Source organism: Syngnathoides biaculeatus, chromosome 16 (assembly GCF_019802595.1).
Source record: "Syngnathoides biaculeatus isolate LvHL_M chromosome 16, ASM1980259v1, whole genome shotgun sequence".
NCBI classification, from domain to species: domain Eukaryota; kingdom Metazoa; phylum Chordata; class Actinopteri; order Syngnathiformes; family Syngnathidae; genus Syngnathoides; species Syngnathoides biaculeatus.
In genome coordinates this window covers 9,904,236-9,916,960 of record NC_084655.1, presented here as the reverse complement: position 1 = coordinate 9,916,960, position 12,725 = coordinate 9,904,236, and the positions used below count along the sequence as shown (strand labels likewise).

The following is a 12,725-nucleotide window of genomic DNA, read 5'->3' as shown; positions in this document are numbered from 1 at the left end:
TGATAAAGGTACATGTTGTAGATCACTGTACAACAGTGGCATTAAAGTATATTACAATTCAAGTCTGTAGGGACAAAAAAGTAGATTTTAATCATTAAACAAACAACCCGAAAAAAGCAAGTGCATATATATATATTTATTCAGAAACTACATTCCAAGAACAAGTCAGATAAAACTGAAAACAGGAGAAAAAAAAAAGATTAAATGCACCAAGGTCAGAGTTATCATTTAGGTCAGGCACTTCAATAACGAGGCTCTGAGGTGGTTCTGACGAGAACACCATCTCCCTACGTGTGAGGTGAGCTAGATTTATGATGGGGCCACATAAACATTAAGAAAGTTGGATTAATTAAGGATATCATATTGCATGGATGTGAATTGGTCTTGAATATACTGATATGTCTACCAAACCAAAGTGATTCAATTCTTTTGATGACACTGGAAAGTCAGTGTTGAACCTGAAGTAGCAGTACTGGACACTGACGTCACAGGATCAGACAGCGCTAAAATGTTCAGATGGTCCAGTCACCGTTGAATGACTTGTGGGATCACATGCCTTCAGGTACTACGTGGTCTCATTAGGCCTTCCTCTTCTTGAGCATCTCAAGGTACATATGTAGTGACTTTTGGATGGAGTCTTTGGTGATGAAACTCACAAAGTTTTGGATGTCAGCTTCTCTTTTTGACATCAGCTTGTCGATGGTGGGCTTCCTCATCATAGACTTTGTGATCTGTCTGGCATGGTCTGGAAAACAAAGAAACTTGTTTGCTCAGGTCAATCATCCAGAAAATGTCAAAAGACATTATTTGACTCAACAAGTAATAATTTTGCAAGCGCATTATCATGGTTCAGCACCTGCGTATTCTCCTATTCGTATTTGCTCTTTTATTAAAAAAATAAAATTTGTGAGGGAGGCAGTTTTTCATGGAAAACACTTTTCTGTGCACCATATTTGCACTTATTCAATAATATTTCATATTATAAAAAGTTTTTGTTGTTGTTGCCAATGCACCGACAGTACCATAAAAAGTATTGGTTGGAATGGACATATTCTGTGAACAGTTTGAAGCAAACATGTTTACCCATTATAGCGGTACCTCTGCATAGGAACGTCTCCAGTAACGAAAAATTCAGGTTAAGAAACGCCTCCTTGGAAAAATATTCTCTCTAGTTATAAAAGACACGCGTGATACGAAAGAAAAAAATAAGCACTGGATTCGCAGTCCCCAAATTCCACTGAACGTAAACATCCTGTATCTTGGTTTGAAAATGGTCGGATGGAGCTGCTCTCCCATTGGCTATCGCTTTAACATCTTCCTGGCATCCCATGGCTACGGGGGACATCAAGCTTTACCCATGCTGCTTTTCGTTTCCCTTGGACACTCGAGCATCATCAAATCATACACTAGCGCTTTCACATGCTAACGCACATTGGTAAAGTACAACTTTCTCGTGAGTTTTTCGTTTGTGTTTTTTGCAAGTTCATTTTTCATCATCATGGGCCCCAAGAAACTTTAGTGGAATTAAGTTGTGTGCATGCGTACATTCGTACGTATGTTTTCTTTCGGTTGTCAAACGTTTGCCTCCACCTCCGTGCCCCATGATGCCTTTTGGTTGTTACTCACCGTTTTCTTTGCATAACTGCTTAACGAAAAAGATAAATGAACATAATTTTTATTATTCTTTATGGATGTTGAATACTTATTTTGTGACAGGGGGCTTGGAACGGATTAGGCTATTTACATGTAAAAAGCGCTTTTACTTAGGAAAAATTCATGTTACGAAACGACTTCCGGAACAAATTAATTTCGTAAGCAGAGGTACCACTCAATTTGGAGAACTGTGCGAGCAAAATCGTGAGCACCCATTAAAGAATACTTTAAAAAGGATGTTTTATTAGGTCTTAGTTTGTTTTAATAACATTTTAAATTTGTGTAAAGCATGTGGGATGTAAAAAAAAATGAGAAAATGTTTTTCACGCTATAGTGTGGCTTTTCACTGACTGGGTTCATGGGCATGCCCTGGACCAACTGTGCTGGGTCCCAGCGCTATACATAAATTGAATATGGAAGAGAACGCTGACACAAACTTTATTACACACCTGGAATGGCCAACCACTTTGCCATTATCTCCTCCGACACGGTCATGAGCTTATCTTCTGGCACTATCTGATCCACCAGCCCTATCTTCAGAGCTTCTGTAGGACTGTAGAGCAACCCCAGACCCAGGGCCATCTCGGTGGTCCGGTGGCCTACTGTATTCACCATGGTGTCCTTAAACCTTTGAACAACACAAGAAATGTAGTTAAAATTGTGACTTGCAGAATTGTTAACATTGCTGCCACATTTGTCCCCAGTGCTGCCACGTAGTGAATTATTACCAAAAAGGTGCAACTATGCCGAGCTGAGTCTCGTTAAGGCCGATGCTGTACCGTGGGTTGTCCACCATTATTCTATGGTCACATGTCAATGACATTAGACAGCCACCTGCAGGACTGGAGCCCTGTGGAAGGATTAAAAACTACAGGTAATGTTTTTGCTTTTGTCAAGTTCTTTTTTTTTTTTTTTTTTTAGTTGCAATGAGAAAAAATGGGGTGTGCTTGAAACTACAATATATGTACATTAATGGCAGCTATGGTGACCATGTTGGAGCTATAGACTTTCAGCCACATCTCCTGAACAGCTTTCCAGAACTCCCCGCAGCGTTCTGGACTTTTGCCATACATCTCCAAGATGTCCAGTCCTGCTGAAAACACCTTGGGCAGAGTCTGGATCACAAAAATACACAATTTAAGTAAACTGTCTGTTTAAAAAAAAAAAAAAAAAAAATCTTCAAAGGAGTTTTGCAATGTACAGAGGTGATGATGAGGCCTCGGCAGCTCTTGTCCATCTCGAGCTTCTCCACGTTGATGCAAAACTCTGTGAGGAAGTCCAAACTGAGGCTGTTGACTGGCAGGCTCTTCATGCGCATCACGGCCACGCCTACGGAAGACGGTGGATACGCATAACATAAAAAAGAAAAGAAGAGATTAGAAATTGCCGTTAAGTAGGTTAGACAAAGTAAAAAGGGATAAACACTAATTCTCGACTAAAAGTGTAATGCTGTTTGACTGAAGCATTAACTATGCAAAGGAGAACTACGTTTGACTAATTGTCCCCACATTATAACTATATCTTGTTTTGTAAAGCAGTTGACTGATAAAAAAAATGAAAAAGATTTTTTTTTGCTCTAGTGGTCATCCCACAAAATGGATTTCACCCGACAGAACTCTCTTTTTCATCTCCTTGTCAAGTAGCAAAATTCAGATATGTGTCAATATAAGAGTGTGGGTCTGGAGGGTTTTTGACACATGACACAATTTGGACTTTTCACTTAGTAGTATACGCACTCATTGCTAGCAGTTTAGACATTAATGGCTATCTTTTGAAATACTTTATGAGGAGCTAACCCTAACCCTGACAAATTTACATTTTTAGTAACATTTAGTTTCATAAGTGTAAGTTAAATATTTTATAAGTTAAAATATTTACAAACGTGAAGGCATGTTCTCACGTTCGTGAACTTCTGGATATTCAAAAAGATGCTCTGGGGCGTTTCTGATATTTAGCAAAACAATTTTGTTTAAAATTCTTGAGCACACTTTACAAAAAATCACAGGTCCATATAGAGCCTTGACGCAGTCTCAAAAATCACCTGTACTCTGGTCAAAATCCACAGACATTTTAGACGATGTGGAGTTACTCCTCTCCTGTGTAGCAAGCACAGAAGACGAACACACTCTGCCATGACTGCTGCAGGAGGACAACTGGGAAACAAAGCCTGAACAAACATACACAAACACAAATACCTCTCAAACTCACATCTGGTATCGCATGTCGTGCCCAAACACCTCTTTCCTGGTTAAAATACCACCAAGGCACTGATAGCGAGGAGACCTTGGACTACTCATAACTGTCTTTGGTGCTTAAGTTTAATAGCGTTGACAACGAGGATACCATTAGAAAAACCCTCCGTGACCCTTCCTCCATATTTCGTGCAATAGAATGCGACAATAGAAGTTGAGCCGATTTACAGTGTCAATAGCAGGTTGCCCTGAAGCCATTCCTCCGATTGAAACTTACGATACAATGTGATCCGTGCATATAAAGCGATCATACCTGATAAAGCAAACCTATTCCTCAAAGCAGCTCTCAACGCCATTTTTGCTTTTTTTTTTTTTTTTTTTTTTTTTTAATTTTGCAGCTTCGGCGAGACAAACAGCGCGATGCAACCTCTGTGGCCAGTGTGGGTTATTACAACTTCCGGGGTCACGCCAGTGTGGAAAAAAGCCATAGTAGATACGGATCAAAATACGCCGTTTACAGGTTACGAACGGTTACATAATTTTTTTTCATTCAAATATTTACTATAATTAAGACTTTCCTACATCGCTACTTCACTCAAGTTAGTGATACACTTAAGCATCTTCAATTTGACATTTAATTGAAATCATGAATTGAGGATCCTCTGTAAAGATAAAACGTTTTCTTGATATAAATAAGGTTTCCCCAAGTTGTCATCAATTAATAAATGAAACCTGTTCTAATGAAAGACTTGCCTAAATTCAATAAATATCCATCCATCCATTTTCTTAGCCGATTATCCTCAGAAGGGTCACGGGGAGTGCTGGAGTCTATCTCAGTTGTCAACTGGGAGGAGGCAGGGTACACCCTGAAGTGGTTGGCAGCCAATCGCAGGGCACATAGAGACAAACAGTCACACTCACAATCACTCCTAAATTCAATAAATATCCATCCATCCATTTTCTTAGCCGCTTATCCTCACAAGGGTCGCGGGGAGTGCTGGAGTCTATCTCAGCTGTCAACTGGTAGGAGGCGGGGTACACCCTGAAGTGGTTGGCAGCCAATCGCAGGGCACATAGAGACAAACAGTCACACTCACAATCACTCCTAGGGGCAATTAAGAGGGTCCAATTTATGTTGCATGTTTTTGGGATGTGGGGGGAAACCTGAGTGCCCGGAGGAAACCCAAGCAGGCACGGGGAGAACATGCAAACTCCACACATGCGATTGAACCCGGGACCTCAGAACTGTGAGGTCAATGCTTTACCAGCTGAGTCACTGTGCTGCCCTTAAAAAAATAATAAAAATTTAAAAATAATTTAAAAATAGAAGGTGCAGCACAGAACCTGCAGCACAAACATTGATATTGACGCTTAATGACGTTAAAATACACGCAGTGATATTAGAACTGCTACCAAAAACATACTACAAATGCATAAATTTATTTCTTAACTGAAATGTTTGCATCTGAATCAAGCAAATGGTATTGCTCTATTGTGTATTACATTTAGGTGCAAACGTGATACTATGTGAAATGATTGTTAAACCGGCCACTGTCTTGTCATGTAGACATATCACACAAATCAATTTTTAAAAAAATGCACATGTAAAAATAAACATTACCACAACATCCTTGGTATCAATTCCAGTATTGGAAAGGTGGCATTGGGGTATCGATATTTCAGTATCGATCCGTCCATGTGTAACATAAGCACTTATGGTAACATTCAAGATGTGAGTAGAGAGAGGAGCAGATCATACTGGAGCTGTCCAAGTCACAGCCAGAGCTCAAGCGTGTCTACGGAGGTGTGCCACGCACGGAGGCTTCTCTTGACTTGTAAGTCTCAGATTTGACCTGAGAGTTTTGTGTTTCCTTTGTTTCTCATGTGCAACTTAATGTATCTTTAAAGACAATAGCCCTACTGGACGGTAGTTGCCTTTTTACTGATGTTGTGGTGATGGTCATAATGATTGGGTATGGTTAAAAACTGATCAAGTGGTGAAGTGATTAAGAGAAAAAATTTGAGTGTCAATTTGCACAGTTTTAATTCTCTGCTGGTATCAAGTAATTTTTAATTCCAGAACATTTTGCGACATGCAATATAAAGACGGTTATATGTCTAAAAAAAGCGCCCCTGTACCCTGAACATACACTGACTGTGATTGAGCAGGAAATCCATCAGGAAGCCACATGCTGTGTCGTCGGCTGTTGTTTTTCTTCGAAAGCCCCCCCTTGTGAAATAATGGATCTAATGGAGATGGAGGACATGGGCAGCGGCTGTGGAGATGATCACTGTGGCCTGGCGTCTCGCTTTCTGGAGGACTGCTCCGGCCCAGACTGTGATTGGGAGGAACCTATATTTGGATTTACAGAGCTAGGTAAGTAATATGTAATAATATAATACAGGTAGGTGGGCTTACTTGATGATGGAGTTGATTTCCTACGGAGGCGCCACAAACAAAGTTTGAACGGTAGTCGGAAAGTGCCGTGAGAAGACAGAGATGGGTTAAAAATTCAGAGATGTCAGGTGTCATGTGAAATCTGAACCCCATTTTTTGTTTGTTTTTTGGGGAACATGACAATTGCTAGATGACAACCAGGACTGGAAATATTTACAATTGTGGCGATGGTTTATTGTGAGCTGACAAAGAAGCTGAAATTCTGACATGGATTGAAATGCTAGCCAAATATTGGGGAAAAATGTTATCGGTAGTCTTCAGAGATGGAGGACCATCTTGTTGTTTTGTGCGCTTTTATAATGTGTCCTCAAAAGTCATTTACTAGAGTAGAAATGATAAGGCCATAGCCTCCACACTATAGTTACCACATTAACTAACAGTTTCTTTGATTGAACTACATTAGAATTTATGTCATTCTGGATGCCCTGTTGCACAAAGTTGCACTCACAGTCCAGTTTCTTTGCGTCTGGCACTCTTGACCGTCTTTGCAACCATTGTTAATGGTGTGACTGCTAAGACAGACTGGGTCAAATAAAAGCACAGGTTTGCACATAAATAATGGAGATAAAGTGCTCAGAAGTCAGGAGCCGTGACCATCTCGTCCAATGACTGATTGGATGAGGTCTCTCTTTTCATTTCTAGTGTGCGTGACAATCCTTTACATTCCTGTGATGCTCCTTGGTCTCCTGGGAAACGTGCTGACAATTCTGGTAGTCAGCCTACGGCCGCACATGAGAAGTTCGACCTACTTGTATCTGAGTAGCATGGCTGTCAGTGATCTGATGATACTCTTGCTCCTGCCTCTGGATCTCTACAAGGTATGGTACATCTTAATTGTGCATGAATGTTTGACAAGTTAAGCAGTTTGCTCGCCCTGCAGAGTTAAAAAAAAAAAAAAGAAAAGCAAAGGAAGAAAAAACACATCTGACAATCCAACGTTAAACATTGGCCTTCAAGTACATCAAATTATGACATGTGAGCATTTTTTTTTCTTTTTTGTCTTTATGGTCTTAAACCGTCAGTTTCAAGCAATAACCCATTGATTATGAAAAGATATAATACTGTATATCATTTATACAGCGCTTTTGTAAATACTCAAAGATGCTTTACATTCTCAGTTTGTCTGCAATAAATCAATCATTTTTACCTTTAGAGATATATTGGCTGGATCCAGGTGTGGTCCCATCATAAAATATTCCTAATATACATGACACACTTACTGTTGGTCGAGGTTTTGGATGCCAAAAATTGTCACTATTACTATTACTAGTTACTATCCTTCAATCCATCCATTTTCTAAGCCGCTTATCCTCACAAGCGTCGCGGGGAGTGCTGGAGCCTATCACACCTATCAATGAGGAGGAGGCAGGGTAGACCCTGAACTGGTCGCCAGCCAATTGCAGGGCACACGGAGACAAACAGCCGCACTCACAATCACACCTTGGGGCAATTTAGAGTGTCGAATCAATGTTGCATGTTTTTGGAATGTGGGAGAAAACCAGAGTGCCCGGAGAAAACGCACGCAGGCACGGGGCGAACATGCAAACTCCTTGTAAAGTTACTTTAGGGCCAAATAGTAAATAATGGGTGAATTATTGAAGCTTTTCCCCAGTGGGACACACTACTGTACGCCTAATGAAAGTGCATGATGTTTTATTTTCATTCATATTTTTAAACTTATTAATTAATTATAACCCCTATTTTTCATACATCATGTATTGAACGCACATGTTAGAAGTATTCTGAGTGATTGTTTTTTTTTTTTTTTTTTAAATGATGTAAAAGACAAGGAATAGCAGGGATAACTATCAACAGCTAACATGTTCTTGATTTCTGGAATAACTTGTTTGACTGGAATGTTCAAAGACTTCCTATGAAATAAAATGTCCAAATGCAATTTTGAAAATGTTCAAAGCCGGAAATGTTCCAAGATACTGCATCCAAAATGTTTCTGTCTCTCTAACAGCTTTGGAGGCCCAGACCCTGGCCCTTAGGAGACCTTGCCTGTAAAATGACCATGTTTCTCTCTGAGTGTTGCACCTTCTGCACCATCCTGCACATTACCTTCCTCTCTCTGGAGAGATATGTGGCAGTCTGCTGGCCAATGACGACAAAGACATGGGTGACGCGCCGCAGAACCAGGGCTCTTATTGGCTGCCTGTGGCTGGGTGCAGCAGTGAGTGCAGCGCCCGTGTTGGTGATGGTTGGAGTAGAGGAAGTTGGGCAAGAAGATCTCAGGGTCAGTGGTTGGGGGGAGAATGAATTATGGATGGGCGAGGATGGAGAACAGGTTGGCTTTACAATAGACGGAGATGAAGGAAGACGTGTTTTATCTTCCTTTGATGGTGAACGAAAATGGGGAGAAAAACAGGAGCAAAGACAAAGTCAACGTGACAGAGAGTTGAAATGGTTTGAGGAGGAAGAAGCAGGAATGCAAGCATTTGACGAGCAGAGCAAAAAACACAGAAATGGAAGAAAAAATGACAAACAAGAAGACGTCAAGGAAGTTTATGGAGATCAGCAAAACAAGATGAAAGAAGATGAAGGAGGAGGATGGGAAGCCAAAGTTGCTCGACACGAGACTTGGAGTGACAGAAGGGAGTGCCGCTGTACGCAGTACGCCATTTCCTCTGGCCTCCTGTCAGCTATGATGATTCTGTCCAACCTGTACTTCCTGGTTCCGGTCTGCATCCTTGGACTGGTCTACAGTTTGATTGGAAGGACACTTTGGCTGCGTCCTCAGTGCACCCGCAGAGACCAAAGTCATCGAAACACAGTCAAAATGCTCGGTGAGGAAAAAGAATTACACTTTCTCGACTAGCTCATGCCGTCGTCGTATGTGGGACAACGTTTTGCGTATAGTATATAGCGTTCCTCCCACATTTTCACAATTAGCAGATTGACCTCTACAAAGATATTTTCTCACCTATTTTGTGTTATTAGCTGAAAAACACGCCTATTTGCTGGTCTTGAGCTCAGGCCAGAGCCCTGTCTAATATACTAATCATTGCTTTGGCGCCCTTTTGTGGCACCTTGGTGCATATTGAGGCATAAAACATAAGTACTCTGTTGAAAATGTAACGGTAGTAGTAACTATTTCAATAACTTTATCAAAGTGATAAAAGTAATCATATTTGATAACATTTGGATTATCTGAGGACCCAGGTACGATCCCGGCCCCGCCTGTGTGGAGTTTGCATGTTCTCCCCATGCCTGTGTGGGTTTTCTACGGGCACTCCGGTTTCTTCCCACATCCCAAATTCATGCAAAATTAATTGGACACTCAAAATTGCCCCTGGGTGTGATTGTGAGTGTGGCTGTTTGTCTCGATGTGCCCTCCTATTGGCTAGCAACCAGTTCAGGGTGTACCCCACCTCTTGCCCGTTGACAGCTGGGATAAGCTCCAGCACTCCCCGCGACCCTTGTGAGTATAAGCGGCAAAAGAAAATAGATGGATGGATGGAACATTTGGATTACTTTTCTTAATTTTGAATGACAAGTGGGACTGATATCTACTCTAAAAAAGTGGACTCAAACCATAGCTCTTTATTTTGGAATTAATCACACGCCGGTAGTTGCTCTTCACACAAATACTGCAATCAACTGATAACAAAACAATTAACAATTTGCTCCTTGCATTATATGTACAGCATGTGGAAAACATCCATACCATGTTGACCTAATAACAATGTACAAAATCAACATAATAGTGCTTCATATAAAAATTGACATAAGTCAAAGTTTTCCCCCTCCTCAAATAAGAACAAAATGATAAAGATGAAACTTTTCAAAACTCCATATTCTTTTATGTTCAAAAGCGCAGCTATGAGCCCATCTTTTGGAAATCTCACACAAACTAATTTATTGCTGGCCCAATGAGATCATATTGGGAAAAATATGTTATGTTTGAGACTACAGCAGAATATGGCACATGACCAGTAAGAGTCAATCACATACATTGACTTTAGAAGGAGGAAGTTTCAACAAAAACAAAACTTTGATCACTATATTTTAAATGCAGCCAAAATGGTAACCGTTGACTTTTTCTAAACTTATTGTAGTTGAATTACACATTTCCCCTTAGTCATTTCATGGATTATAATTATGCATACAGTACACGGGCCTCTGTCTCTGCAGGAGTGATTGTACTGGCGTTTGTCCTGTGCTGGCTGCCCTTCCACGTTGGTCGGACGATATTCGTTTTCTCTCTGGGTACCAGGACCGACCAACAGACTGTCAACAGCGGCGAATCCATCCACAACCAACAGAATATTACCAAAACTGTTTTTTCAAACCTGGATGTTAATGCCACTTCAGGTTATTCTTACAAGCCACCCAGCAGAAGTCAACAACTGGATCCAAGCAGTGACACGGGCCCACATATAGTACCCAACGCTATAGCGCACAAATATTCAGCACACACGCGACTTAGGAGTCGATATTACAAGCACAACTCTAACTACGAAATGTATAACAGCACAAGGACGCAAATGCCGCAAGGCTCAGACACGAGCCCACTTTTGAGCTCGCATAACGTCACAACCGCAAACACACACATAGGTAAGTCCAAATTTGGAGATGTGCACACAACAAATCGCACCTTGAAGAGCACCGCCACTTGTGTAGACTCACAAAGCGACAGCGCACATAACCACACACCCTCCACAAAACAATCCAGTCTGCACGCTGTAAAGGCCACCGGCCTAAGCAACGACACACACTTCACTAACCACACACACACTGACAGCCGTTTGTATTTTCTTTACTATCTGTCTCAGTATTTTAACCTGGGCTCCTCTGTGCTGTACTACCTCAGTGCTGCTGTCAATCCTTTACTGTACAACGTCATGTCAGCCAGATACAGACATGCAGTACACAGCCTCTTCCATGCAGACTCCCAAAGGCAGGGCCAACACTTGCGGTCACAGCGCACCACTTCCTATATGTAAAATGTACATGAGACCTGAAGTCATTGGGACCCACAGTGTATGTTTGCTTCTAAACAGTACATTGGAAGACTACCAGCTCATCGTGGTATGATCAACAACAAAAATCTGGTTATTTATGTGCACTTAATTGCTATAAAATAAATCAAATCAGTAATAGTAGATGATTACCAGGGTCATATACGTTTTTTTTTTCTTCCCTGTGGCAGACTCATTTTAACAGCAGTGAAACTTTGTTTTTTTAATTTCTCAACTTTTAATGCTATTAGACGATGAGGGCATCTTTGAAAGTTTAAATAAATATTATACAGCCGTTGATGTTTTTTTCAGGAGGGCTAAATGTGTTGTGTGTCCAACTTTGACACATGACCCAATGTGTCCCAACACGATTTCCCGCCTATTGCATGTTGCACACAGTGAATAATGTTTTTATTTGATTCTCCCAACCATGCCGGTGGCGGTGTCCCCTGCGTCGGCCGCATCAGAATGGTTTTTCTGAAGTTTGGAAAACAGAGCGGCCTCGGGGCGGAGGACAATTGATTGGATTGTGTTTGTAATCCGCAGGCGCTTCCTGACATAAATTGATGTCTTGTTAGAGACCAACAATATGAATCCATAAAACTCGGAGTGACTACACAGGAGAGTGGGAAAATGATTCAAGTTTATAGTCTGCTGTCACAGGAATTTAGACAAAATCATTGTATCAGACAAAAGCCATCAAGTATCTGACGATTTTTATTTTATTTTTTAAGGAGCATCCATTTTCAAAAGAGGCTTCTATTAACCGTCCAAGTGATGTATTGGTTTGTTTGTTGATCTTTGCTCGTATTTGAAATGCATTTGTATATCTGCAGTACGTAAATGTGCAACATTTTCTGTGACTGAGGAAATGAATGAAGCTTGAAAGTAGACAGTTTAAGTGCCAAATAAACTCTCCAAATTCTTTATTTGTATCTTTTGTTCTGCCTTTTTCATTGTATATGCAAATAATTTTAGAAACATAGATACACACACTTGACTAAAGTGGCTATTATTATGTTTTTATAAACACCAACAATTCAGCATGTTAGTTGAAAGACATGTTTCTTGTAGTGGTTTCCACTCCTGTTCTGCAAAGTATTGCAGGACAGTTTTATCATGAGAGCACAACTACCAGCATATGTTACTAGTGAGGCGAAATTGTGTGGGATAGGCTCCAGCACTACCCGCCACCCTTGTGAGGATAAAGCGGCGAAGAAATTGGATGGATGGCTGGATGGATAATATTGTTACTGTACTATTTCTAGAAGTAAGTGCAAGATTTTAACAATACAATTTTGATAGTCACTAGTATTTACCCAAAAGGCTACATTATGTGATATATGTCAACTAGTTGGTATGTGGGATTTCTTAATCCAGCACTATTACAAGCACTAAGCTCCACTGAGAGATCAAAATTCCCTAATGCAGCACAGTCTGCTTACTTGTAAGCTTTAA

The 12,725-nt window shown here is 40.7% G+C and overlaps 2 protein-coding genes across 2 annotated transcripts; one reads left to right on the top strand and one right to left on the bottom strand.

The window, feature by feature from the left end:
* Window positions 1-121: 121 nt before the first annotated feature.
* Window positions 122-4,276, bottom strand: eci1 (enoyl-CoA delta isomerase 1). Its single transcript, XM_061847151.1, has 7 exons — window positions 4,159-4,276; window positions 3,695-3,820; window positions 2,855-2,982; window positions 2,622-2,768; window positions 2,382-2,503; window positions 2,103-2,281; window positions 122-745 (listed from the first exon to the last, which is right to left on the bottom strand). The coding sequence occupies exons 1-7, from the start codon at window positions 4,199-4,201 to the stop codon at window positions 579-581; spliced, it is 912 nt and encodes a 303-aa protein (XP_061703135.1). The 5' UTR covers window positions 4,202-4,276; the 3' UTR covers window positions 122-578.
* LOC133514982 (uncharacterized) lies at window positions 2,483-12,163 on the top strand. Its single transcript, XM_061847150.1, has 5 exons — window positions 2,483-2,527; window positions 6,015-6,222; window positions 6,946-7,121; window positions 8,270-9,092; window positions 10,441-12,163. The coding sequence occupies exons 2-5, from the start codon at window positions 6,087-6,089 to the stop codon at window positions 11,250-11,252; spliced, it is 1,947 nt and encodes a 648-aa protein (XP_061703134.1). The 5' UTR covers window positions 2,483-2,527; window positions 6,015-6,086; the 3' UTR covers window positions 11,253-12,163.
* Window positions 12,164-12,725: the final 562 nt, after the last annotated feature.

Excerpts from the sequence above, each read along its gene's own strand:
- LOC133514982 (XM_061847150.1), top strand. The coding sequence starts at position 6,087 with ATGGATCTAATGGAGATGGAGGACATGGGCAGCGGCTGTGGAGATGAT. Across the intron at positions 6,223-6,945 it reads ATTTGGATTTACAGAGCTAG|TGTGCGTGACAATCCTTTAC; the intron begins GTAAGTAATATG and ends TTTCATTTCTAG. Across the intron at positions 9,093-10,440 it reads AAACACAGTCAAAATGCTCG|GAGTGATTGTACTGGCGTTT; the intron begins GTGAGGAAAAAG and ends CTGTCTCTGCAG.
- eci1 (XM_061847151.1), bottom strand. The coding sequence starts at position 4,201 with ATGGCGTTGAGAGCTGCTTTGAGGAATAGGTTTGCTTTATCAG. Across the intron at positions 3,821-4,158 it reads GAATAGGTTTGCTTTATCAG|GCTTTGTTTCCCAGTTGTCC; the intron begins GTATGATCGCTT and ends ATGTTTGTTCAG. Across the intron at positions 2,282-2,381 it reads GGCATAGTTGCACCTTTTTG|GTTTAAGGACACCATGGTGA; the intron begins GTAATAATTCAC and ends TGTTGTTCAAAG.